We start from the raw sequence: 26,611 nt of genomic DNA on the forward strand, positions 1-26,611 counted from the left end.
TCATACATCCCAGGTTGTCCACTCTCAGTTTCTGGCTGTCAGAGGTTTAGGGACACCCAGTGCACGGGGTGGCGTCCCTGACCATTTTGGCTAACAGTATACCTTGGATTTATATAGTGACATTATGATAATCTATCTATCCCCTTCCTAATGGTTCCTAACATTGTTCGTTTTTTTTGACTGCCACTGCACACAGAGCACATTTTCATAAAACTATACACAATGACGCCAAGATCTCTTTCTTGAGTGGTATCAGCTAATTTAGGCCCCATCATTTTGTATGTACAGTTGGGATTATGTTTTCCAATGTGCATAACTTTGCATTTAATCAACACCCAATTTCATCTGCCATTTTATTTCCCCGTCACTCACTTTTCTGAGATCCCTTTGTAACTCTTCCCGTAGAGTGGGAAGTGATATCAGCTGTATCCAGAGCTGTCTGGAGCCTGGTTTTACCACTAACTGCCCTGCTGTGATCAGAGAAGCAAACTCTTTCTGGAAAGCAGTCAGACTGTTATTTGTGAAAAACAGTGAATTTCTCAAAAACACAAAAATCTTACCTCAACATTAGGGCTTGATAACTAGCAAGCCAAAATTGCATGCGTGCTGATTTGATTTTCTGCCAAATGAACCTAATCTTTTTGGCTCTCCCTCCTTTGCTGTCGCCCTGTTTTATCTTGCTTTTTCATTAGCCACTGTCACTACCAGAGATGATGGAACAGGATGGGTATAAAAATATTTAGCCCCCTTGCTATTTTCTGTCCCCATTTTGAGAGGTGCGAAAACTGTTGCAGGGGTCTACCACAGCACCTGGATGAGTCCATTATATATCCTGTGGATAAAGCCACTTTACCAGAAGATGTGGACTGAAGGCAGGGCCAGCCCACAACATTTTGGCACCGGAGGCGGGGAGCTCAAATGATGCTCCCATGCCCCCTCGCTTGGACCAAAACTTTGAAAGGTCTCAATTCTGCCTTCTTCCTGTTCTACTCCTCTCATCGTACTGCTCTGCTACCTACCCCAATAAAGGAGAACTAACAACTTTAAATGCCTTTTTCAAAAATTTTAACTAACACTTAAGTTTCAAACGCCTGAACAGCAAATGTAACTTTTCTTGTCTGCATAGTAAACACTGGCATTTTTATCTGTTTGAATAATCAAAGTGGTGCTTTCCGTGCCTTCTTGGTTGCAAAGATTTGAACTGCTTCCTGATGAAGGTCCACAATCTGGGCCAGCTCATGCTCTATTGAGATGGTTGCAAGGCCGACCAGCCTCTCCTGTGTCATTGTGGAGCGTAGATGTGTTTTTATTAACTTCAGCTTGGAGAAGCTGCGTTCTCCACTGGCAACTGTTACAGGAAGTGTTAGAAGTATGCACAGAGCAACAAAAGCATTTGGAAAGAGGGTGGTCATCTTATTTGTGCACATATATTCCAGAATAGCCTTTGGAGTTGATCCTGCTGAAATGTATCTTGAAAGGGCTTTCAGTTCATCACCGAAATCGCTCGCATCAATATCGCGCATGTCATCATGTGTCAACACTGTCTCTAGTGCCCTGCATTGCTGGGGTAGGTCTTCTTCAGGTACAGTGAGGAGTTTTGGAATATTATACATCATCCCAAATATACTGCTGTGTTCCTTGAGCTGCATGAAACATTCTTCAACTGATTGTAGTGCACAATCTAGCACCTGGTTAAAGAATTCAACTTTGAATTGTTGTTTGGGGACTCTTATGGGATTATCTCGTGCCTCATAATCAAAATGTCTTCTTCTTCAGTGAGTCTTGTATTCTTGAATGGGTGAGAAAATAGCTTCAGTGTGAAGTTCCTCGGCCAACTTCTGTGCACTCTTCAGAACATTTTGAAATCCCTCATCTGACCGGTAAGTCTTTAGGTATGACTTTGCTTCGTCCAGTTGTTCCATTGCTCCAGATATATCAAGGTCAACACCTTGGAGTCTCTTGCTTACAACATTTATTTCAAACAGTATGTCATGCCACAACACTAAGCCACACAGACATTTGAAGTTATGTATGTTTCTGGTGATTCCACTTCCCTCTGCCTCTGTTCTCCCAAAAACAGTTCCTGTCATAGCATTATCCTCCATAATGGCAACTATGGCATCATCTAGCTTCCCAATTTGGTGTTTGATGGGCTTTATCGCCTCCACTCAACTTTCCCATCGTGTGGCACTCAGTGGTTTCAGTGTCAGAGAGGATGTTCTCAGATATTCCTTTAAAATTTGCCATCGATGAGTTGATGCAGAGAAAAATACACAGATGCTTTGAATTACATTAAAAATTTCATTAGCCTCACTAGAAGCTGATGCTGCATCACTGACCACCAAGTTCAATGAATGAGAACTGCATGGGATACAAAAAAGTTCAAGGGTTTAACTCTCGGATCCATGTCTGCACTCCTCTGTTCTTTCCTCTCATGTTGGCACCACTATTGTAGCCCTGACCGCTCATGTCAGTTATCGAAAATTCCCGTATCTTCCAGCTTTTTAAGAAGTACACTTGTCATACCAGCTCCTGTAGTATCATCAAGGTCAATAAATTATAGAAAATGCTCTCTGACAATTACCATTGCAGGGATATTTTCATTAGGTTCTGTTGTTGTTACAAAAACGCACCATTAAAGTCATTTGTTCCGTATGGCTGATGTCAGCAGTGCAGTCCAGAACAGAGTAATATCTTAGAATCTTTGAATCATAGAATCACAGAATATCAGGGTTGGAAGGGACCTCAGGAGGTCATCTAGTCCAACCCCCTGCTCAAAGCAGGACCAATCCCCAACTAAATCATCCCAGCCAGGACTTTCTCAAGCCTGACCTTAAAAATATCTAAGGAAGGAGATTCCACCACCTCCCTAGGTAACGCATTCCAATGTTTCACCACCCTCCTAGTGAAAAAGTTTTTCCTAATATCCAATCTAAACCTCCCCCACTGCAACTTGACACCATTACTCCTTGTTCTGTCATCTGCTACCACGGAGAACAGTCTAGATCCATCCTCTCTGGAACCCCCTTTCAGGTAGTTGAAAGCAGCTATCAAATCCCCCCTCAGTCTTCTCTTCCGTAGACTAAACAATCCCAGTTCCCTCAGCCTCTCCTCATAAGTCATGCGTTCCAGGCCCCTAACCATTTCTGTTGCCCTCCACTAGACTCTTTCCAATTTTTCCACATCCTTCTTGTAGTGTGGGGCCCAAAACTGCACACAGTAGTCCAGATGAGGCCTCACCAATGTCGAATAGAGGGGAACGATCACGTCCCTCGATCTGCTGGCAATGCCCCTACTTATACATCCCAAAATGCCATTGTCCTTCTTGGCAACAAGGGCACACTGTTGACTCATATCCAGCTTCTCGTCCACTGTAACCCCTAGGTCCTTTTCTGCAGAACTGCTGCCCAGCCGCTTGGTCCCTAGTCTATCACAGTGCATGGGATTCTTCCGTCTTAAGTGCAGGACTCTGCACTTGTCCTTGTTGAACCTCATCAGATTTCTTTTGGCCCAATCCTCTAATTTGTCTAGGGCCCTCTGTATCCTATCCCTACCCTCCAGCATATCTACCACTCCTCCCAGTTTAGTGTCATCTGCAAACTAACTGAGGGTGCAATCCACACCATCCTCCAGATCATTTATGAAGATATTGAACAAAATCGGCCCGAGGACCGACCCTTGGGGCACTCCAGTTGATACCGGCTGCCAACTAGATAACGAGCCATTGATTACTACCTGTTGAGCCCGACGATCTAGCCAACTTTCTATCCACCTTACAGTCCATTCATCCAGCCCATACTTCTTTAACTTGCTGGCAAGAATACTGTGGGAGACCGTGTCAAAAGCTTTGCTAAAGTCAAGGAACAACACGTCCACTGCTTTCCCCTCATCCACAGAGCCAGTTATCTCGTCATAGAAGGCAATTAGATTAGTCAGGCATAACTTGCCCATGGTGAATCCATGCTGACTGTTCCTGATCACTTTCCTCTCCTCTAAGTGCTTCAGAATTGATTCCCTGGGCACCTGCTACATGATTTTTCCAGGGACTGAGGTGAGGCTGACTGGCCTGTAGTTCCCAGGATCTTCCTCCTTCCCTTTTTTAAAGATGGGCACTACATTAGCCTTTTTCCAGTCGTCCGGGACCTCCCCCGATTGCCATGAGCTTTCAAAGATAATGGCCAATGGCTCTGCAATCACATCCCCCAACCCCTTTAGCACTCTCGGATGCAGCACATCCGGCCCCATGGACTTGTGCTTGTCCAGCTTTTCTAAATAGTCCCGAACCACTTTTCTCCACAGAGGGTTGGTCACCTCCTCACCATGCTGTGCTGTCCAGTGCAGCAGTCTGGGAGCTGCCCTTGTTCGTGAAGACAGAGGCAAAAAAAGCATTGAGTACATTAGCTTTTTCCACTTCCTCTGTCACTAGGTTGCCTCCCTCATTCAGTAAGGGGACCACACTTTCCTTGACTTTCTTCTTGTTGCTAACATATCTGAAGAAACCCTTCTTGTTACTCTTAACATCTCTTGCTAGCTGCAACTCCAGGTGTGATTTGGCCTTCCTGATTTCAATCCTGCATGCCCGAGCAGTATTTTTTTTTACTCTTCCCTCGTCATTTGTCCAATCTTCCACTTCTTGTAAGCTTCTTTTTTGTGTTGAAGATCAGCAAGGATTTCATTGTTAAGCCAAGCTGGTCGCCCGACATATTTACTATTCTTTCTACACGTCAGAATGGTTTGTCCCTGCAACCTCAATAAGGATTCTTTAAAATACAGCCAGCTCTCCTCGACTCCTTTCCCCCTCATGTCATTCTCCCAGGGGATCCTGCCCATCAGTTCCCTGCAGGAGTCAAAGTCTGCTTTTCTGAAGTCCAGGGTCCATATTCTGCTACTCTCCTTTCTTCCCTGTGTCTTCCCCTACTAAATCTTCCAGGTTTGTGAGCAGCAGGTGAAGAAGACCTCTGCTCCTAGCTGGTTCCTCCAGCACTTACACCAGGAAATTGTCCCCTACACTTTCCAATAACTTCCTGGATTGTCTGTGCACAGCTGTATTGCTCTCCCAGCAGTTATCAGGGTGACTGAAGTCTCCCAAGAGAACCAGGGCCTGCGATCTAGTAACTTCTGTGAGTTGCCGGAAGAAAGCCTCGTCCACCTCATCCCCCGGTCCGGTGGTCTACAGCAGTACATACCACGACATCACCCTTGTTGCTCACACCTCTAAACTTAATCCAGAGACACTCAGGTATTTATGCAGTTTCATACTTGAGCTCTGAGCAGTCATACTGCTCCCTTACATACAGTGCAACTCCCCCACCTTTTCTGCTCTGCCTATCCTTACTGAACAGTTTATGTCCATCCAGGACAGTACTCCAGTCATGTGAGTTATCGCACCAAGTCTCTGTTATTCCAATCACACCATAATTCCTTGACTGTGCCAGGACTTTCAGTTCTCCCTGCTTGCTTCCCAGGCATTTTGCATTTTTGTATAGGCACTTGAGATAACTCGCCGATCGTCCCTCTTTCTCAGTATGAGGCAGGAGCCCTGCCCTCTCGTGCGCTCCTGCTTGTGCTTCCTGCCGGTATCCCACGTCCCCACTTGCTTCAGGGCTTTGGTCTCCTTCCCCCGGTGAACCTAGTTTAAAGCCCTCCTCACTAGGTTAGCCAGCCTGCTTGCAAAGATGCTCTTTCCTCTCTTCGTTAGGTGGAGCCCGTCTCTGCCTAGCACTCCTCCTTCTTGGAACACCATCCCATGGTGAAAGAATCCAAAGCCTTCTCTCTGACACCACCTGCGTAGCCATTCATTGACTGCCACGATTCGACGGTCTCTACCCAGGCCTTTTCCTTCCACGGGGAGGATGGACGAGAAGACCACTTGCGCCTCAAACGCCTTTATCCTTCTTCCCAGAGCCACATAGTCTGCAGTGATCAGCTCAAGTCTTGCTGACTTCAGATCTGCCACAATCTTCTGTTTGACTTTTGTTGCCAGTAATGGTATGATCTCAGTTTGAATTGTTTTTCAAAGGTAGTGGTGTGTGTACATTTCTTGGGTGGCGACTCTTCTTAGATGCTCCTGGAGTACAGCATCAAACTTAGCCATCAGCTCCACAATTTTAAGGAAATTTCCACTGTTTGGCACATATAGCTGATCTGAAGTGCCATGCGGTGCTAGGTTTGGGGCAGCAAGCACTCTCATAATGGCAATGAGCCTTTTCAGAATATTTTGCCAGTAAAGAGACTCTGATGCAATCTTCTCTTGATGCTGATCATCATGGTGGCCTTTAATCTTAGTCTCATCTCAAGCTCTTTCCAGCTATGGAATGCTCTCTGGTGATTTGCTACCTTCTCATAGCATGCCAGATTTCTAGCCAGATTTTTCCAGTGCTTTGTTCCTGTAGAACCCAATGTGGCTGGAACATTAGACTGGAAGAGTTTGCAACAAAAACAGTATGCAGCATTCTGGGTTTTTGAGTACATAAGCCATGGCTTCTCCACTTTGTCACCATTAGGGATTTCATGCCAGTAATGTGTTGGATGGAAACTTCTATTTTCATTGTCTTTGGGGAACATGAAGTTTTTCACTTGCTGGGGCCCATGCAGTACAAAGAAGTCCCTCAGGCTACTGCTCAAGTGGGTCCACAGTCCTGGATCATCTAGACTTAAGGAACTAAACTCAGCAGCAGCTGTTTCCTGTGCCTCCACCACATTCTTCTCTGATCTACACTTTTCTTCAGGAATGTGTATGGTTACATCCATTTGAGATGGAGATATGGATGCTGCAGTACCTGCACTCTGACTAACTGGATGATCAGGCATCTCCTCACCACTCACATCGTCACTGGGGCCAGAAGGCTCACCGTGAACATTTGTATCTCAGGAGAGCTCCTTCCTGCTTAGATAGAAAAGCTTCCTTTGCTTGCTTTCTTTTTCTGAATGCTGCCTCAGCGGGGCGTTTTCTTCTTTCACTCATGACTGCTGTTCTGTGCCAACTATAGTGGCTCTCAACACTCAGTTGAAGGGGACAAATAAGCAGGCTGGTAGCAGGGCCTGAGTGAGGGAAGATATCAGCTTCTTAAGGGCCTAACTGGCTCCTACTACTTCAGTTGACTGCCTGTTCTCCTCAAGTGAGTTCAGGGAAGCAGCAGGAAACAGAAAGCTCCCTGAGAGGCTTGTCTTAACCAGTCCAGGCTCCTGGGAATGATAGAGAGGTACATAAGAGGCTCCTCCTCCTCTCTCCCCCTGCAGCTCCTGCTGCTTTCTGTTATTCCCTCTCACCTTCTCTCCTGCCTGGCTGTTATGTCTCTTGTGCCCTCTTTCCTCCAGCACAGCACTCCACCCTCTCTGTGTATCTAGAGCAGAGAGAATACATATGCACCAGCAGCAGACACAATTTTGTACACTCTGGGTCCTAGAGGTGCCCCCACACAGTCTGGCACCTGAGGCACCTGTCTCAGTTTGCCTCATGGTAAAGCCAACCCTGTCTGCAGGATATCAACTAACACATGTTGAATCCTGGCATTTAAAGTGCCTCCCCTATTCTCTTTAAAAGGCCTTGTAACACCTTCAAAACATCAGGTTGGGGACCCAATGAGGAGACAACTTGTTTGGGGAGGAAGATAATAGAGCCATCACCAGCTGGAACCCTATCTGTGGAGGAGCGTCTTCTCCCTGTTTATACTCTGGAAATAGGGAGGGCTGCAGTGGTAAAAGAGAAGATGCAGCTAGGGTGGCTGTATCTGTGTATGGGATGCCCTGGGGACATAAAGGTTACTCCGCACAGTTGCAAGCTTCTCAGGATGGCCCAGGAACACCAGTATGACCATATGTTGATCTGGTAAGTTCTACATAGCCATGGTGTCAGAAACCAGGAGAACTGGGGTCAGTTTGAGTCCCAATGCCTGTCTCTGGAGCAGTCCCATGTCCTCCTGCAGGACACACACAACAGTGGAGTGGAGGCTGGAGGAGAGGTGGTGTGTTGTTGATCCATCTCCTCTGACTGTATAGAAGTGGATCCAGAGGTGGTGTGCAGACGTGGATAATGCCATGGATACAATCCTGCTAATAGGAGCGAGGTGGAGACTCTGGCTCCTATAGAAGCTCTAGATCTCTCAGTGCCATGAACCCTGTCAGTGCTCGTTGCAGTTGTGAAGTGCCTGGACCACCTGGTGACAGAAACTGTCAGTCCAGAGAGTGCCAGTGTAAAAGTGATAGGTTGTGGTGCTCATGGTTTGCAGTGCTACCATTAAGTCCAAAGCATCAATGATGTAATTCAGGGGTGGACAAACTTTTTGGCCTGAGGGCCACATCGGGGTTCCAAAACTGTATGGAAGGCAGGCAGGGAAGGCTGTGCTTCCCCAAACAGCCTGGCCCCCGCCCCCTATCAACCCCCACTTCCTGCCCCCTGACTGTCCCCCTCAGAATCTCCAACCCATCCAACCCCCCCCTCCTTATCCCCTGACCGCCCCCACCCAGGACTCCCCCATCCCTAACCACCCCCCCGCTCCCTGACTTCCATGCCCCCTATCCACGCCCCTGCCCCCTGAGACTCCCACACCGATCCACCTGCCCCCCCAGGATCCCTGCCTCTTATCCAACACCCACCGCCTCCACTCCCTGCCCCCTTACCGTGCCGCTCAGAGCACCAGGACTGGCAGCCGCGCTGCCCGGCTGGAGCCAGCCACACCACCGCACAGTCTCGAGGCACTGGGGCAGGCCGGCGGCTCTTGCAGCTGCACTGCCCGGCAGGAGATCACAGCCCCGCCGCCCAGAGCACTGGTGGCACAGCAAGCTGAGGCCATGGGGGAGGGAGGACAGCAGGAGAGGGGCCGGGGGCTAGCCTCCCCGGCCAGGAGCTCAAGGGCCAGGCAGGACAGTCCCGCGGGCCATATGTGGCCCACAGTTTGCACACCTCTGATATAACTGGTGCTAGATCTCTGACGGCTAGTCTCTGAGTCAGTGTCTTAAACTGAGTGACCTGCTTGGAAGCCTCATGGAGTTGAGAAGTCTTGATAGTTTGGTGCAGAGGAGGGTAATTCTTCTCAAGCAACCCCTGGTGGGAGATCTGCTCTTGGAGATCCCTGACTCTGTGATTTATCAGAATGCTTCTTCTCTCCCATGGAATGCTCATGTGCATATGAAAGTGAACCAGTGTTTGCGCTCTTTGGTGCTGGATCTCACAGAGAGACGTCTAGACAGCCTGATCCAAGGTGGGTCTCAGATTCATTCAGAAGATACCTGAAGTCTTGCCTCTCTGACCTCACATGTCCTTGAAATAAAAGATTTGTAAGTGGAACACTTCCTTGGGATGTATGACTCTCCAAGACAACACAGGCATTTCTAGTACTCCTCATTGATGGGCATGGTTCCTTCACATGAAGGGCAGTTCTTATAGCCATTGTAGGTTTTTTTTTGGTCAACGGGCAGAGAATCATCTATACTAATAAGAGACTAACTAGGAACAACTAACAATTACAATTCTGGATTGTGTGGGGCGGGGCGGGGTCTGTGTTACGGACTGCAAATGCTCTGTTTCATCAATGTCAGGAGGCAGCTGAGAGGAACTGATGGCACTTGACACACACTGCCCTTTCATGACCTTGCTGGAGAACCAGAGAAGCTTCAGGGTGCAGGCATGCTGTACACATAATGCTGGCCAAAAGTCCCAAGCGCTTGCAGTGGATGCATATCAGAAGTGGAATGTGCATATGGACAATCACTGGAAGGAGATGTAGGTTCTGATGCTTCCAAGGGATCTTACAGTAGGATATCATTCAAAACAGACAGACTAGGTCTTCATAACTGATGAAGGCCTAGGAATCATTTAGCATTTGCATAGAAACCAGTGTATTCTCTGTTCAAATTAATGACAACTTTGATTAGTTCAAAAAGAGTTGGCTAGCTTTAGTGTAAGAATTAAGGACAGCTAAACATTTTACATGCATATCTTAAATAAAGTTGAAGATGAGATATTCACATATTCAGACAAATTTATTTGCAATTCTATAATGACTTGGAACCCTGGTTTTCTGACTCCCAGTCCTCCTATTCAAAGAACAAGACCATGTTACCACTACAAAAACATACAATATGGCTTTGGTCAAAGATGGAATCACACTTCTAGGTAACAGAGGCGAATACGGTTTCACTGGGTTTCCTCTTCTCTTTTCATTTCAGGAGAGGGAAAAGATGGAGTAGTCTGAATTGGAGACAAGTGTGGGTAACTGGAACTAGCAGGTCCAAAACTCCTGGCAGTATGGTAGGTAAAGGCAGCACTAAGGCTTTGGCACTTTAGATTTATGGACTGCCATAACAAAAAGGTCTGATGCATGAGCTACCAGCCCTGGGGAGGTAAACCATGGCAGACTTCATCTGTCCAGAGGATATGTTTCCCCAAAACAAAAAGACAACAACTGATGTGCATCAGACTGGAAAAATTCCTAGTCTTAGAGCATACCACTTAAATAATTTCTTCAGAACTGCAGTAATAAAGTGCAGAAACATGCTGAAGCAACTTAAAATTCAAGATTTACCTCAAAATTATAGTGAACTCTCAAGACTACCTACACCAATGCTATTTTAAAACTGTATACCAAAAATGCAGGTTTTTGTAGAACAAAGGGACCTGAAATTTTTTTTAATCACCGATAACCTTTAAATCAAGAAATACACTCTAGTTCAGCCACAAATTATTGGGATAGATGCAGGAACTACTGGGTGAACGTCTATGGTCTGCATTGCACAAGAGGTCAGACTAGGCTGTTACGGTCCCTGCTAAACTAAAAAAATACATGAATTCCATGGACACTGAAAACAATATTTGTTTCAGTCCGCTTTTGTAAGGAAGACTCAAGTTAATATTTGATCTAATTTTTCACACTATCTTTTTGCTGTCCAGAAGAAGACTGTAAGTTCTCCAACCAGCAGATTGCACCAAGTCCCACTACATATTTCATTAAATAACCAACATGTCAACAATATTACAGGACCGTGTCTTACCTGGGTATCATATTCTTCAGTTCTCTTTTCAGATTCATTGTATGCACCAAACTGTATTAGATTTAATAGAGAGAAGTAATCGTAATTGGTTTAGACAAATAAAATAGAAGGGGAAAAAATACACTACTTTGTTAGGGAAAAAAGTCAGTATTAGCAAAAAATTCAAAGGAAATGTCAATGGTATTAGGTCTAATTGCAATCTAAAACAAGGAAGATGACAACTAGCAACAGGATTTTTTAAGTTGAAGAAAAAAAAAAGGTGCAATATAAAGCACTATCCCAAGGCAAGGAGTTTGCCCTGGAATTTCTTTGCTAAATACTACATGAACCATTACAAGACAACTCATTTTTCAATATCATTCTTGACAGAAGAAGGCTACAAAGGTTCAAGAGATCTGTTGAGCCCATGGGTATACTGCAGTTGGCTCAAGTTTCACTGATTAAAGCTCAGCTCGTAAAGATGAAAAACTTACTACTAACTTTCATTATACTATATAAAACTTAATGCAAATCTACAAATGCTTCAAAAGAGCACATAGCACTCAGCTACAACCCTCACTCTCTTCAACATGATGCAGAAAGAAAATTGAGCCCTTCAGCCACTAACTGTACAACAGCCTATACAGAAACTGATTAAATCAAAGAAAAACTACATTTAAAGACCTAAATAATAAGTAATTGTACAAAAGTGTTCAGGCTAGCCTGGGCCCAGAGCGGGGGGGCTTCCTCGACACTCGTGGTCTTCCACCCCTCGAGTTACCTAGTGCCGCGCCCAGTGTCCCCGATTATCCCTCTCCTGAGAGTGCCCGGAAAGATGGGCACGGCTGCGGGGTGGGCGGTTTATGGCTGGGGGGGGTAGACACCCATGTATTATAGGACCCCTCCTGGATGACAGTAATGATGGTATCCACAGTGGCAACGGCTGGGGCTGGCGTCTCTCGCTCTTCCCCTCAATCAAAGGGTCAGACGGAGGGAACCGGACGGGGTCACCAAGCAGAGAACCCCAGACAGCGCCCACCGCTCCTCGAAGGCGTCAAGGGAGTCAGTGGACGCCGCCCAGAGAAACTCCGCCCGGATACGTGAATGTACTGAGGATCGGAAAAAGGCCCTACAATCGCAGGACGCTTCATGGGCCAACTTCCCCTCTCTGGTTTTATAAATGGCTGTTTTAGCCAAGGCTAGGAGGAGGTTGACCAGCAGGTCTCACGATTTTGTGGGGCCACAAATGGGGAGTGTATAGATAAAAAGGTGAGGGGAGAAATGAAGCCAAAAGCGCAATAGAATATATGTGAGGAGCTGGAAAAGGGGCTGCAATCTGGCACCCTCTAAATATACGTGCGCCAGGGTTTCTCTCACATTACAAAAGGGGAAGTATCTGGGATGGGGGTAAACCGTGTCAGAAACACGCCCGTGCTCACAGCTCCGTGAAGGAGCCGCCAACTGATGTCCCCGACGGGCCTCGGGACCAAGGTGGAATACAGGCTGGCCCACCGAGGTTGCTCACCCTCCAAGGGTGGCAGGAGGTCCCGCCACTTTGTATCAGGGCGGGACACCAGGGTGTGGGCGTGAAGGGTGTGAAGCGTGAGTGTGTATAAATAATTCCTTGGTGCGATTTGAAAACTGACCGGCTGCAGTTCATGCAGCCGGCTTGCAGTGAAAGGGTGAGGGGTTTGTTGGGATCTACGGGGTAGGGGCCCAATGGAAAGGTCCGGCGGGCCTGGGGTAGAGGATGGGTGGGGTGCGCCCTCGCGCAAGGCTCGGTTGACATAAGCCCAAGCAGCGGGGGTCAAGGTGGCCTTCACCTCCTGAAGTACGCGCCGGGGGGTACGAGGGCTGGAGAGCCCCATGCGCCGAGCGAGCGTCAGGGGATCCAGCCAGTACTCCGGTCGTAGTCCAGGAGGTCTCCGACCCTTGTGACTTCCGCCACGACCAACCTCTGGCGCACCGAACGGGACTCCGCCACCTGCACACGGAGTTGGGGATTGTGTAGCAGGGGCTCCGTGAGGAGATCTGCTCCCACAGTGGCCGCCACGGACCTGGTCGCTGAGAACAGTTTCCAGGTCCGGAGGAGGTCCTGGTAGAAGACCGGCAGCCCGGAGAGGTCTCGTGGAAAACCTCTCGGACAAAGATAAAAGAGCTGCCGGTCGTATCGGAGCCCTTGGAAGCGGTGCAGGAAGGCGTGCGCCAATATGCTCCACGTCGAACTACTTGCACTATAAAGGAGCCACTGCAGGGCCTGGAGGCGGAAAACGCGGACCTGAGTGTACAGACACTTCAGGCCCTGCCCTCCTTCCTTCAGGGGTAAATGAAGAACTCCAACAGGGGCCCAGTGCATTCCTGACCAAAAGAACTCTAGAATCAATCTCCGGAAGTGGGTCAGGAAACCCGGGGCCGGGGCCAGGGCGTGGACACGACTAGTTGGTTAAGCACCAGTGCTCTCCCACATCGGAGTAGCCTCGTCCATTTCCGGATCCGCTCTATCACCCCGCCCTCTAAATTTTGCCAGTTCTCCGGCGGGGAAGGGTGCGTGGCGGAAAGGTAAACGCTGAGATAGAGCAGAGGACCCGCACTCCACCAGATGGTCTGAAGCGCGGGTGGGAGGAAGCTTACCTGCCGCCAGTCCCCCACCGCCAAGCCAGAGCTCTTGACCCAGTTGACTCCGGCGGAGGAGGCTGCCGAATAGATGGCCTGGCATGCCTCCACTCACGCCAAGTCGCCCGGGTCCTGGACCATGAGGAGTACGTCATCGGCGTACGCCGACAGGACCAGCTGCAGCTCCGGCTCCCGCAGCACCAACCTGTCATCCTCCTGCGGAGGAGACAGAGGAAAGGCTCGATCGCCAGAGCGTACAGCTGGCCTGAGAGGGGGCACCCCTGCCGCACTCCTCGCCCGAAGCTGACCGGTTCGGTCAGGGTCCAGTTGAGCCTAACCAAACACTCCGCGGAGGCATACAGCACCCGGAGAAAACTCACAAACTGAGGTCCGAATCAAACGCCTGCAGAGTGCTCAGGAGGTACCCATGGTCTACTCTATCGAACGCCTTCTCCTGATCAAGAGACAGGAGGGCGAACGACAGACCATCTCTCCGCCCGAGTTCCAAAAGGTCTCGGACTAGAAATAGGTTGTCAAAAATGCTGCGACCCGGGACAGTAAAGGTCTGGTCTGGGTGGATCACGTCCGCCATCACGGACCCTAGCCGCAGCGAGGTTGCTTTCACTAAGATTTTGTAATCCGTGCTAAGGAGTGAGATGGGACGCCAGTTTCGTAAATCGTGGAGGTCCCCCTTCTTCGGCAACAAGGCGAGCACCTCTCACCTGCATGACAGAGGGAGGACCCCGCTCTGCAAGGACTCAGCCCAGACGGTGACTAGGTCTGGGCCGAGAATGTCCCAGAACGTGCGGTAAAACTCTACGGTCAGCCCATCCATGCCCGGAGATTTATTGGTGGGCATGCGACGGAGGGCTTCTGAGAACTTGGCCAGGGTGAGAGGCAGCTCTATCCGGTCTCGGTCGCCCACGCTGACCGTGGGGAGTTCCTCCCAGAGCACCCCGCAAGCGCCAGGATCAGTCGGATCCAGGAAGAAAAGAATTGTGTAGAAGTCACGGGCCCTCCCACACATCTGCTCCGGATCCATGAGTGGGGTGCCGTCTTCTGCAAGAAGGCAGGTGACGTGTTTCTTGGCCCCCTTCGTTTTCTCCAGGGCATAGAAGAAGCGGGAGCCGCGGTCCATCTCCCGGAGGCGGATGCGGGACCGAACGAAGGCACCTCAGCCCGGTGGTGCTCAAGGGCCCGGAGCTCCTCCCACTTCTCCTGGCACACTCCGCAGAGGGACGGGTCCTTGGGGTTGGCGGCCAGGCGCTTCTCCATCTCTAAGACCTCCCGCTCCAACTGCTCTATCGCCGCATTTCTCTGTCGGCTGGTGCCCCGAGTGTAGTCACGGCAGAAGAGCTTGGCGCGCACCTTCCCGAGATCCCACCATCGCCACACTGAGGGAAAGACACGCCACTGCTCTCGCCAGGCCAGCCAAAACTCCCGGAAGGACATCATAAAGCTCTCGTCCTGCAACAGGCTGTTGTTAAAGTGCCAATAGGCCGGCCCCAGTCTCTCTGCACGGAGGGAGACCGTTATGGTGGCTAAATGATGGTCGGAGAACAGGGCCGGCCGAATAGCGGAGGAGTGGGCCTGTGAAAGATGGAAACGGGATAAGTAAATACAGTCCAACCAAGAGTGGTGTGACCGATGGGCCTCCACCCGGACAAAGGTGAACGTGGAAGTGTCATCTGGGTGATGGTCACGCCAGACGTCCACTAGGGAGTGATGTTCGACTATTCCTCCGAGAATGTTCGCGGCAGCTGGGCTCGGCTCGGCCCCTGAGCGGTCCCGTTCCTCGAGGGTGGTGTTAAAGTCCCCTCCCAGGACCAAGCACTCGTGCGAATCTAGGGTGCCGAGGAAGTCGGACACCCACTGATAGAATTGTGGCCGCTTTGGGCTCGTTTGCGGGGCATAGATGTTAACAAGATTGACCACGAGCCCCTCCATACGGACTCGAAGGTGCAGCAGGTGGCCCGGCACGGCCCCAGTGACCCCTAGCACCTTGGGCCGTAGGTTGGGGGAGAACAGGGTCACCACTCCAGCTTGCCAAGTCGCGAAGTGGCTAAAGTATACCCCGTCCCCCCACTCCAGCCGCCACCTGTCCTCGGTGGCCGGGTCCGTATGGGTCTTCTGCAGGAAAACTACAGAGTACCCCCCTTCCCGAAGGTAAGAGAGCACCTGGGACCTGCGGAGAACCATCCTACAGCCCCTGGTATTCAGGGTCGCAATAAGAAGAGGCGTCATGCGGAGGGCTGGGGTGGGTGGGGGTTTCTTGTTGGCGGGGGTGTTCAAGGCCCCCGGCGGGTTGTGCAGCAACTCGTGACCCATCCCGTGGATGAGTAGATCGTGTCGGAAGCAGCGGGCTCGCTCGTAGGCCGCAGCACCGCGCCTTCCTTGCCCCCTGCCCTCCTTTATAAGGGCCCTTGTGGCCTGGAGGATTTGGTCAAAGTCCCCCCACAGCCGAAGAGCCAGCTGTACCCTATTGCGGGCACCACGGGTGTGTTCTAGGAACTTCCGTAGTGCATGCCGCAGCTCATGGGAGGGTGGGGTTACAATTTCCGGGGTGTTCCCTCGTGGGACTCTTAATACAGTCTCGTGGTCCGCTAAGGCGGGTAAACAGGGTGCGGACCACCGACGGGGCGTCTGACAGGCTGGGGTTATTAAATTCATTTCACGCCTTAGGGTGGAGGGGGATGGCAGGGAAAAAATTGCAACTCCTAATGGGTCGCGACTAGAGAGTGCAAAGACTGCTCCCTGGGGGGAATCTGCGAAAAGCGGGAAGTAAATAACCCCAGGGGCGGCATTAGCATTGCACGAGGAGGGGACTTGGGCAGGGACAGGGGTGGGGGCAGGGGTAAGGCTCTGGGGTTCAGGAGGCAAGCAGCTAAAGGAAAGTGCCTCCTGAGCAGAGTCAAGGGTTAAGGGGTAAGGGAGGGGGCTCCCAATAATGCTAGGCACTGGCTCCACGGTGGTCTTAGAGGCCATGGCACCAGGTGGTGGACCACCTTCTGCAGGGTGCTCGCCCGGGAAGGCAATTAGGGGGAGGGAGCATGGGGAAAGGGAGGCTGGGGTAAGGCTGCCCAGCTCGAGGCCAGCCGGCAGCAAATCATCCCCTCCCTGGGTGACCAGGGTCAAATCTAGGGCCTCAATCTCCGCATACACGGGGGAGAGGCCAGCTCCTGCTACCCCGGGGGCCTCTCCTCTAGGGCCCACCTCAACGGTCGCCTCGGGGTCCGTGGGGGGTTCGGGTGGTATCCAGGCAGAAGGGGCGTCCTCAGGAGTCTCGGAGGGGAGGGTCTCCCGTGGAGGGGGGATTCTGCCCTCCAATGTCAGTCTGTCTTCCCCTCCCGACACCAGTGGATGGATCTCACTCGCGGCCGTGGCCATGGCAGGAGGCTCGATATCAGTGCCTCCTTTCTTGGTCTTCCAGGGGTCTTCCGCGTCGGATGGATACAGCGGAGCTCGAGCCTTCCGCTTGCCTCGCTTCCCCTGAACTAGGGTCCAGCCCTCCATAGCGTCATCTGGGGGTTGGTTAGCAGGGGTCGTGTCGGGGGGCGGAGGCGACGGTTCAGGGGTTCGAGGGGGTAGCGGTGAGGCAGCATGAGGGGCGGGGGTTTGTCCTTGGGGCAGGCCCTATACCCGGTAATATCCTTGCCACACCCTCCTCCATAGGCTCTGCTGGATTGGTAATAGCAAGGGTGGAACTCCCTTGCTCGCCCGGGCGTTGTAGGGAAGGTATCTCTTGGACCCGGACGGGAGCAGCGATGGGTCGAGTAGGAGGAGGGTTGGTTTCAGGTGCCGAGCAGCCAGGCGTGTCAGCAGCGACGGGGCCGATGTCCTGCCGGGCCTCGGGGGTTTCAGGTGCCCCTCCCCCCCGGACCAAAGGGCAGTCTCTGCGGACATGCCCCGCTGAGCAGCAGAGGTAGCACCAGGCCTCTCCGGTGGAGTAAAAGACCCGATAGCGGGCTCCCTGGTAGGGGATTAGGAAAGACCCCTCGAGCACCTCTCAGTCACGCGCCCCTGCCGGCGGTAGAAGCTGCACTTGCCGGCAGAATGAAAGGACGTGACGGAGGGTGGGGTCCTTGCAGCCCAACGGGAGAGGGCTGATGACAGAGACAAGTTTCCCCAGAGTGGAGAGAGCGGGTAACAGGGCAACATTGGGTAAGAAGGGAGGAACGGAGGTGAGGACGAGGCGAACGCCCAGGTCTTCTAGCGGCTCTAGGGGGACAAACACCCCCCCACCGCCAGGCCCCTCTCCACCGCCTCCTGGGCGGCAGCCTCCCAAGCTAAGAAAAAAACGACCTTCCCATACATCTTGGAGGCTGCCACAATAGCCGTGGGTCCTACCACCTTCGCCAACGCCTGCACGTATGTCTCCACGTGGGGCGAGGCGGGCACCAGGAGGCAACGAACACTGTGCCTCCTGGTCAAGGCGGGGAAAGGGCCCCGGCCGCTGGTGATGGTAGCGGAGGCGGGGGGGGGGGGCGAGATGACGAGGCGGCAGGCAGGGGGGAGCCCGTCACCGCCCGGGCATACGTCCTGGGGGCTGGGGGAGGGACAGTCGCAGAGCTGGTGGAGGGAAAAGCAGGGAGGGGCGCCACGGTTGATGACGAGGCCACAGCGGTGGGGGCAGCCCCTGCCATGGAGGGCTTAGTGGTTTTAGCGGGGCCCTTTCCTTTCATCCCGCCCTGGCCCTTCCGGCCAGCTTGGGGGGGTTTCCTAGAATCTGGGGGGGCGGTGGGCACAGCAGCAGCAATCACCCCGGTGCCTCCTGCTGCCGGTGCCCCAGCGGGGGGTGTGGGGTGTGGCAAGTATCTTAACAGTGGTGGGGGGGGGATCTTGGGGGTCGGGCGGGGGGGTGGTGGGGGAGGGACAACTGATTTTGTTAAAGGGGCCTCGCCCCTCTCGTTCCCCGCCATTGTGAGCAGGGAGAGATGGGGAGACACCAAAAGGAGGAGGAGGGAGGGGAAAGCAAAGTAACCGCTCCTCCCTGCTGGGCTGCAGGCCGGGGAGGGGGAATGCCGAGGGGGTTGGACTGGGGGTGGGGGGAACAAAATCGGGGTCCAGTAATAGGGGCAAGCTGTGGGATAAGCAATCCGGGGGTGGGGGTGCAGACCCACACATGTTTGTCCAAAGAGTCTCGGTTGGTCGGCTGTTATGTCTGGTCCGCAAGGCAAAGTTCAAAGCGAACAGCTGGATCCGAAGGGAGATGGCAGGTTGCCAGCAGGGACGGACGGCGGGGGGGCCGTGACAGTTGTAGTAATGGTGGGGGGGTTAGGGACACCGATGGATCGGGGGGGGGGGGCTCCGCGCCACACCCCCTGTGCCACCACAAAAGCAAGTAACCACAGTCAAACTCCCCCCCACGAGAGTATAATTCAGAAAATTATTCAGTCTTACGGCCCCCTTCACAATGATTTATAGCTTCCCCGGATTATTTCTCCTGTCTTCTGAAATCTTCTTCTCCAGCTGTGTTGGCTGTGTTCCAAGGCTTCCGGCATGCTGAGAATGAAAGTCCGAGCTGCCAGCAAAACGGCTGGGTCTGGGGGTTTCCACTCCACCCTCTGGACAGCAAAATCGGCAATCTTCCCCCCCCCCTCCTCCGGGGGGCTTAGCTGAGGCAAATAGCTACCCCCGAAAGCAGGTGTGGGGGGGCGGGTGCTGGCGGCAAGCTGAGGGCCGACCAGCATGTAGACGGCAAGAAGAAAAAAAACAAAGAATCAAAACAAAGCAAAAAAAAGCGTCTGGCCCGGTCGGGGGGTGGGGACTAGGGCAGGTTCAAAAAGTAAGAAAAATCCAGGCCAGGGGGCTTTAGGAAAGAATAGAAAGCAGATAGCTGAGGAGCAAGCAAAGGACGTTCCGTTTCCCAACAGGGAAGGTTCCAGAACAATCAGGAACTTTCTGGAAATAATTAAGACAGGCTGATTAAAACACCTGCAGCCAAGACAGCTGCATTCCACAGGGCCCTAGGCTGGAACCCGGAGTAGAGGGCAGGCCCAAGTTCCCCCCAAACCTCCCAACTCCTGGTCAGACACAGGAGGAGTTGACCTGGACTGTGGGTTCATGAAAACGGCCAAACTGAGGGCTGCTGTGAATCTCTGAGGCGAGCAAATTCGCCAATAAGAGCAAGACCCACCAAGGTAGAGAAGGAACTTTGTCACAATACTTATGCGAGAAAGCGTTTTCCTCATATGCACATCTGAAAACCAAATATAGAAACAGACTTGATGCTGAACCAGACCTGAGACTTCATCTTTCTCCAGTGGTTCCGGACTTCCAAGAGCTATGCATAGCAAAGCAAGCTCATCCATCACACTGAGGAAATTTAAACTTAAATCCCTGGAAATATTCATTTTTAGGAGGCGGTTCACGAGATTTCACAATTACACAATTACTAAAGGGGTTCGCGGGCTGCCAAAGTTTGGGAACCACTGAGTTAGTATGATCCAATTTCAGTCTGAGAATCACTTGAGGGATATCGGGGGGGAAGGCATACACAAGGACTGATCCCCAATTCAAATGGAAAGCATCAGTTAATGAGCCTTAGACAGAGACCCGCTTGAGAGCAAAATAGACTGCATTTCTTGTTGTCTTTCACTGAAAGTAAGTCCACTGTCAGAATGCCTCAGTCCTTGAAAATGGACCTCAGCACATCGCTCTTCAGAAATCGCTCATGATTCTGAGAGAAGTTCCTGCTGAGGTCACTGGCCAAGTGATTCTGAGCACCTGGGCAAGTAAGCAGTTGTGTAAATGAGGTTTTCCATGATGCACAATTGCCAAACCTTTACTGCTTGCTGACAAAGCTAGGGAGCGGGCTCCTCCTGGCTTGTTCACATAACACATTGAGGTTGCATTGTCAGTGGGCTCTGCTCTTCTGCTTATGACAACAGTCCTTACTCTCATGGTAGAAGCCCAATGAAGGGTCCGTGACTTTACTGTTTCCCGCTTCTGTATCAGATCTTATGCTAAAAGGTGCACTCTTCTAGAACTCTGGCAGATGTACGGGGGCAGGGTCCAACTGGGACCTCATTGCTTTCTTCCTGAGTTGCTTCTTAAGCCAGAGTTCTTGTGCCTGCAGGGTCCAGGTGGGACTTGGATCACCCCAACTGACAGATACTGCACCTAGTGGAAGCATCACTGACTGAGAAGGATCAGGGACAGGAGACAATTTTTGAAGTCTGGTATCCTAGGCATAATCTAAATCCTATACTAGGGAAGCTAAACGGTTCACTGAGACGGGGATTATACCTGTTACTAAGTATACTTTAAAATTGCGAACACTAAGTACGCTACAGTAAAAATAACTATAAAACTGAAATATTTACAGATTTGAAGACAAAGACGACAGAAAGAAGGGCTCCAGATACTGGAAATTACAAACTAGGCCATGCAGTGGTAAAAAGGAACTGGATAGGCAGTTAGTCCATACCACCCCATTTACCCATGGTGTGTGAGGAGACCAAGGGTGCAGACATAGACCAATTGACACTGCTTGCAAGAATTCTCTGGTCTCAGGCACATGAAGTGCATGCATACCCCATAGGGTTACACACACAGGGACTGGCACTTGAAGAACTCTGTTTTGCAGAAGATGTCTTAATCGTCTCAATTCAGTAGCAAATAACATTTCTATCCTCCAGCAGTAATAATGGAAGACTGATTTGTGGTTTTCTGTAGCTACTTCTGCAACTTTTTAATTGAATCATATTATACAAATGGATGAACACAGCACCATTTGTATACTTCTATACATTTTACATACATCTATACATCTTCATATTTTGTTGATTTGAATTTTATTTTAAAGTAAGCTGTTCACTAACCTCTGAACGAGCAGAGAGCTCAATAGCTCTAGTCATTATGAAAGAGCAAAGGTACTTACCTGGATTGTTGGCCTCATGCTTCTCCATTTAACTGTCATTTTCAGCGCTTTCTTCACTTTCCAGAGCTGTGGTTCAAGTTACAAAAATACAATGCTTATAGATCAAGAACAACTTATTAATCACAACTAAGGATATCAAAATCTAGTTCCTAGACTTGAAAAAGAGGTTACCTACCTCCTGGAGGTTCTTCGAGATGTGTGGTCCCAATCTGTACTCCATTGTGGGTGTGCATGCGCGCCATGTGTCAGAAGATTTCTGCATCAGTATTCATCGACCCACATGTATGTAGCCACGTGGTCCAGGTGAGGTTACATGAGGCTGTGTGGGGTGACACCCTCTCAGTCACCCTCTTACTGCTGAGCAGTGCGGCACACAGCAGATGGGACAGAGGGCAGGTATTGGAATACAAATAGGGACAACACATCTTGAATAACCTTCAGTTACAGATAAGTAACAGCCTCTTCTTCTTCAAGTGATGGTCCCTATATGTATTCCAAATGTGGGTGAGTATCAAGCAGTGATAAGTGCAGAGGCGTGTGCGAGGATGCAAGAGGCATTGCAGTCTGGAAGATAACATGGCCCACAGCTGCATCTGCCTCCCTCTGGCTGATTGCGTAATGGGTAGTGAAGGTATGCACAGAATGCCACGTTGCCACTCAGCAGATGTCATGCCAGAAGACATCTGCCAGGAAGACAGATGTTGCCACCTGTGCCCATGTTGAGTGCACTGTAACTGTGCTGGGCGGCATATACCATACGTGGATGCATGCAGAGACCCACTTGAGATGCGTTGGGAGGGCAGGACTTGGCCCATGGATCTGTCTACAGAGATGTGGGGAGGCATGAATGGTGGAGGTTCTGTCAAGATAGAACGCCAGCACATGGTAGACATCTAAGAAATGCAGGGTCCTGTCTGCAGGAGTGGCGTGCGGCTTAGGACAGAAGACCGGAAGGTGAATCGACAGGTTGAGGTGAAACTCCAAGACTACCTTCAGGAGGAATCTGGGGTGGAGGCGCAAGGAAACCTTGTCTTTATGGAAAACTGTATTGGGGGTTGGGGGGAGGAGATTGCCCATCATGGCCACCAGTTTGCTGTTCTGCCGAGCAGAAGTGATAGCCACGAGGAAGATGACTTCCATGGAGAGGTGGAAGAGGGAGGATGTGGCCAGAGGCTTGAACGGGGTCAGGTGAGGGTGGAGAGGACAAGATTGAGGTCGGGGGGGGGGGGGCGGCTTGCACACTGGCAGGAAGCTGTTAAGCAGAAGAAGCGGGTGGTGGTGGAGTGTGTAAAGACCGAGTGGCCGTCCACAGGGGTGAGGAAGGCTCTCAATGCTGTCAGGTGCACCCGGACAGAGCTGAAGTTAATGACTGAGGTCTTAAGTTCTAGGAGGTATTCCAGGATGCTAGGGATGGAGATGGCCTCGAGGGGGAAGTGGTGGCGCTGAGCCCAGGAGGTGAAACATTTCCATTTTGCGATATAGCAAACTCTTGTGGGGGTCCGCCTACTGCGTGTAAGGATGTGCTGCACCAGCGGCAAACAAGCATTGTCTACACAGGAGCCCAAACCAAAAACCAGGCCATGAGGCAAAGGGAGCCAGGACTGGGATGGCAGAATCTGCCTTGGTCCTGAGTGAGGTGGTCTGGGATTGTGTGGCGATGGAGAGGGGGCAGGCACAGAGCCTGAGGAGGTCCACAAACAAAAACTGGCAGGACTAGAATGGGATTATCAGTATGACTGTGGCCTGGTCCTGGTAGATGTTGCAGAGGATCTGGGGAAGGAGAGGAATGGGGGAAAGGTGTAACGAGGTTCTCCCTGCCAGAGCACGAGAGCATCGCCTTGAGAGTCGAGCCCCTGGGCTCCCTGGGAGCAGTAAAGAGGGAACTTGTGATTGTCTCGTGTAGTGAAAAGGTCCCAGTGAGAGGTGCCTCAGGTATGGCAGATGGAACGGAGAGTGGGGTTGTGGAGCGCCCACTCATGATTGAGGTACCAGGTCCTGCTAAACCCATCGGCCAGGGAGTTTTGTGCCCCCGGGAGGTGCGCCACGGAGACACTGGTTCCAGAGGTGGATGGACTCCGAGCAAAACGACAGGACTTGTTGCCCATCTGTTGATGTAGGTGACCTCTGTCGTGTTGTCGGAGAGGAGCTGAACATAACGGGCACGGATGAGCGGCAGGAATGCATGGCAGGCCATGGCACCGCCCTCAGCTCCAGGACGTTTATGAGCATGCGGGTCTTGGACTGTGTCCGAACCCCCTGGGTGATGCGCTGGTGCAGATGAATGCCCCAACCAGAGAAGAGGCGCCTGTCGTCAGAGTGGCAGTCGGAACAGGGGTGGAGAAGGGGATGCCAATAAGCACATCAGAAGGGTCGGTCCACCAGGTGAGGGAGGCCAGAACCAACTGTAGGACGATCATTGTGTATTGGGGTGATCCCACTGGGGTCTGAAGAACAGGAGCCACAGCTGTAAACAGCGCATATGCAAGTGGGAATGCAGTGTCACATAGGTGCAGGCCGCCATGTGCCTGAAAAGGCAGAGCCAACAACGTACTGTGGTGCATGGGTTGCGGTGTAAGTGGCTATGACAGTGGTGACAAAGGAATGTGCCATTATGGAATCCTGATGCGTCGTGATGAAATTGATAGTCTGTCTCGTTGATACAGACACCAAGAGTGGTAAGGAGAGAGCGGAGAGTGTGAACTGCGGACATAATCATGGCATGAAAGGGTGTGACCAGGAGCCAGTCATCCAGGTAAGGATACATGGAGTACACCAGACGTCTCATCGGGGCTGCCACGACCACAAATACCTTTGTGAAAACCTGTGGGGCCATTATGATGCCAAAGGGGAGAACTTGGAACAGGTAATGGTGGTAGCCTATGTGAAAGCGGAGAAGTTTGTGATGTACTGAACGGATGTCGATGTGAAAGTATGCACCCTTCATGTCGAAAGCTGTAAACCACGCTCCCTGGGCAAGGAAGGGGATAATCACTGAGAGTGTCACCATCTTGAACTTGGTCCTCCTGATCAAGGTGTTGAGAACATGGAAATTGAGTATGGGGCAGAGCTTGCCATCCTTCTTAGGGATGAGCAAGTATGGAGGAGTAGAATCCCCAGGTGATGAAGGGGCTGGGCACCGGTTCTATGGTGCCCCTCGCAAGGAGGGTGTCTGCCTTGTGCTGTAGGAGGTTGCGATGGGAGAGACCCCCAGCAGGCATTCGGGGAGGTCCCTGATGCGGGGGAAAAGAGAGAAATTCTAGAGTAACTGTGCTGGACAATCTCTAGTACCCAACGATCTGTAACACTCCTACCCCAGTTGTGGGTAACCACGGCAAGACGGACCCCAAAGAAGACAAGGGGAGTTGGGCACGGTGGTGGGGGGAGGGTTTGCAGCTCTCAACTTGCGCATCAAAACTGGACCTTGGGTTGGTGTCTGGGCAGGATGGAAGAGGTCACCATGGAGAGACCCGAGGTCGCTGGTACCACTGACACTTCCTCGGGGGTTCCTGATTTCGAAGACAGGAGGACTGATAAGTCACATATGAACTGGGGCAGAAGGGTTGGCACTGCTGTTTATGACGGGGTACCGGGGTATACATACCGAGGGACTGAAGTGTTACCCTTGAGTCCTTCAGAGAGCGAAGGGACTAGTCTGTCTTTGCCAAGAACAGCTCGTCCTCATTGAAGGGGAGGTCCTGGATGATGTTCTGGACCTCTCAGGGGAAAAAGGAGGACTGCAGCCACGAGTCTTGACATAATGATCCCAGTTGCGAGAGAGCGAGAGTACGTACCTGCAGCATCCATGGCCACTTCGAGGCTCAACTTAGCTGTCGGCAGCCTTCTTCCAGAAGGGCATGGAAGTGTTGTTGCTTGTCCTGTGGCAGGTCGTCCAGGAACGCTACAAGCTCGGCGTAATTGTGGAAATCATACTTTGCCAGCAGAGCCTGGTAGTTGGCAATACAAAATTGCAATGCTGCCGAGTAGACCTTCCTGCCCCAAAGATCCAGGCACTTGCCCACCCGCTCTGGAGTGTGGATTTATGGGTGTGCTGGCAGACGCATTCTGTCACTGCATGCACCACAACAGAATTGGGAGCTGGGTGGGAAAATAGGAAATCTGCCCTCTTAGCTAGGACAAAGTACCAGTGTACTGTCCATTTCAGTGTGGGGGCTCAGGAAGCTGGCGTGTGCCAGACAGCTCTCACAGGTTGCAGGATAGCCTTGTGAACAGGCAGTGCCACCCGAATGGCCCTCGTCGTTGCAGGATGTCCACCAATTGATGGTGCTGATCCTGCAACCTCCTCCAGGGGTACACCCAGGTCCACAGCTTCTGTTTGTCAGGAGGCAAGAGCATGAGTGGTATAAGCCTTTGGGAGTGGTGGAGCAGTCAGTACCGGTGGGCCGGAATGCATAGGCTTAAAGCACCCCTCCTGGAGCCGTAGCAGTGCCTCTGCTGGAGCGGGAGGTTCGTGTGCAGTGAGCAGAGGAGAATGAGGGTATGGCAGTTAGAGATGTGCTGACTGGAGAAGGGGCTCACATTGTCCCAAGGTCTGGGAAATGTCCCTGTGAGAAGTCAAAGAGCGAGGTGGTGTGTGCAGCAGTGAACAGACTGATGGATGCTGAGATGCAGAGGGGACAGGTGGTGTGCACCCTAGGGACAGTTCCAGTCAGGTAGCTGCTATGGCAGGTGGTGGGGCCATCAGGTCCTCCTTTCTTCACCTTACCCTCAGAAAAAGAAAGCTTAGCTCAACCGACCTGGGGCAGTTTAGGGAGGGAGCGCTGTGCTTGGAGGCAGCTTGCAAAGGGGACCTGCTCCAATGCCCATGCAAGTACTTCTGGCTCTCAAGCTTGGGCTTATCCTAGACTGCTGGTACTGCCGGACCTGGGGCATGGGACGTGCTAGGAGGAGCACTCACCACCAGTGAAGGGCGCTGCACCGATGGTTCCGCCACTCTGGGATTGGACGGAGCAGGCAGCTGGAACGCATCCTCCATAAAAAATTTGTGGAGGCAAAGTTGGCACGCTTTAGGAGTCTGCAGATGGAAGGAGAGACAGATCTCGCAGCAAGATGAGTCTCCCCAAGACAGCAGAGACAGCATTGGTGCTCGTCGCTCACTGAGAACGAAAGGGGGCATGATGCATAGTTTTT

General features: G+C 51.5%; 1 protein-coding gene across 2 annotated transcripts in view; it reads right to left on the reverse strand.

Annotated features, from left to right (window-relative positions):
- Positions 1-26,611, reverse strand: part of CLPTM1L (CLPTM1 like) — a 113,118-nt gene that overhangs the window by 23,024 nt on the left and 63,483 nt on the right. Inside the window, exons 10-11 of one of the 2 annotated variants that reach the window (XM_084621799.1) lie at positions 21,464-21,529; positions 10,990-11,040 (exon numbers count right to left, since the gene is read on the reverse strand). In XM_084621799.1, coding sequence (XP_084477925.1) covers positions 10,990-11,040; positions 21,464-21,529 — 117 coding nt within the window. The remainder of the gene's footprint in view (positions 1-10,989; positions 11,041-21,463; positions 21,530-26,611) is intronic. The other variant, XM_084621800.1, reaches the window with a different exon arrangement.

The sequence above is a fragment of the Lepidochelys olivacea genome, assembly GCF_965140295.1.
Source record: "Lepidochelys olivacea isolate rLepOli2 genome assembly, chromosome: 2".
NCBI lineage: Eukaryota > Metazoa > Chordata > Testudines > Cheloniidae > Lepidochelys > Lepidochelys olivacea.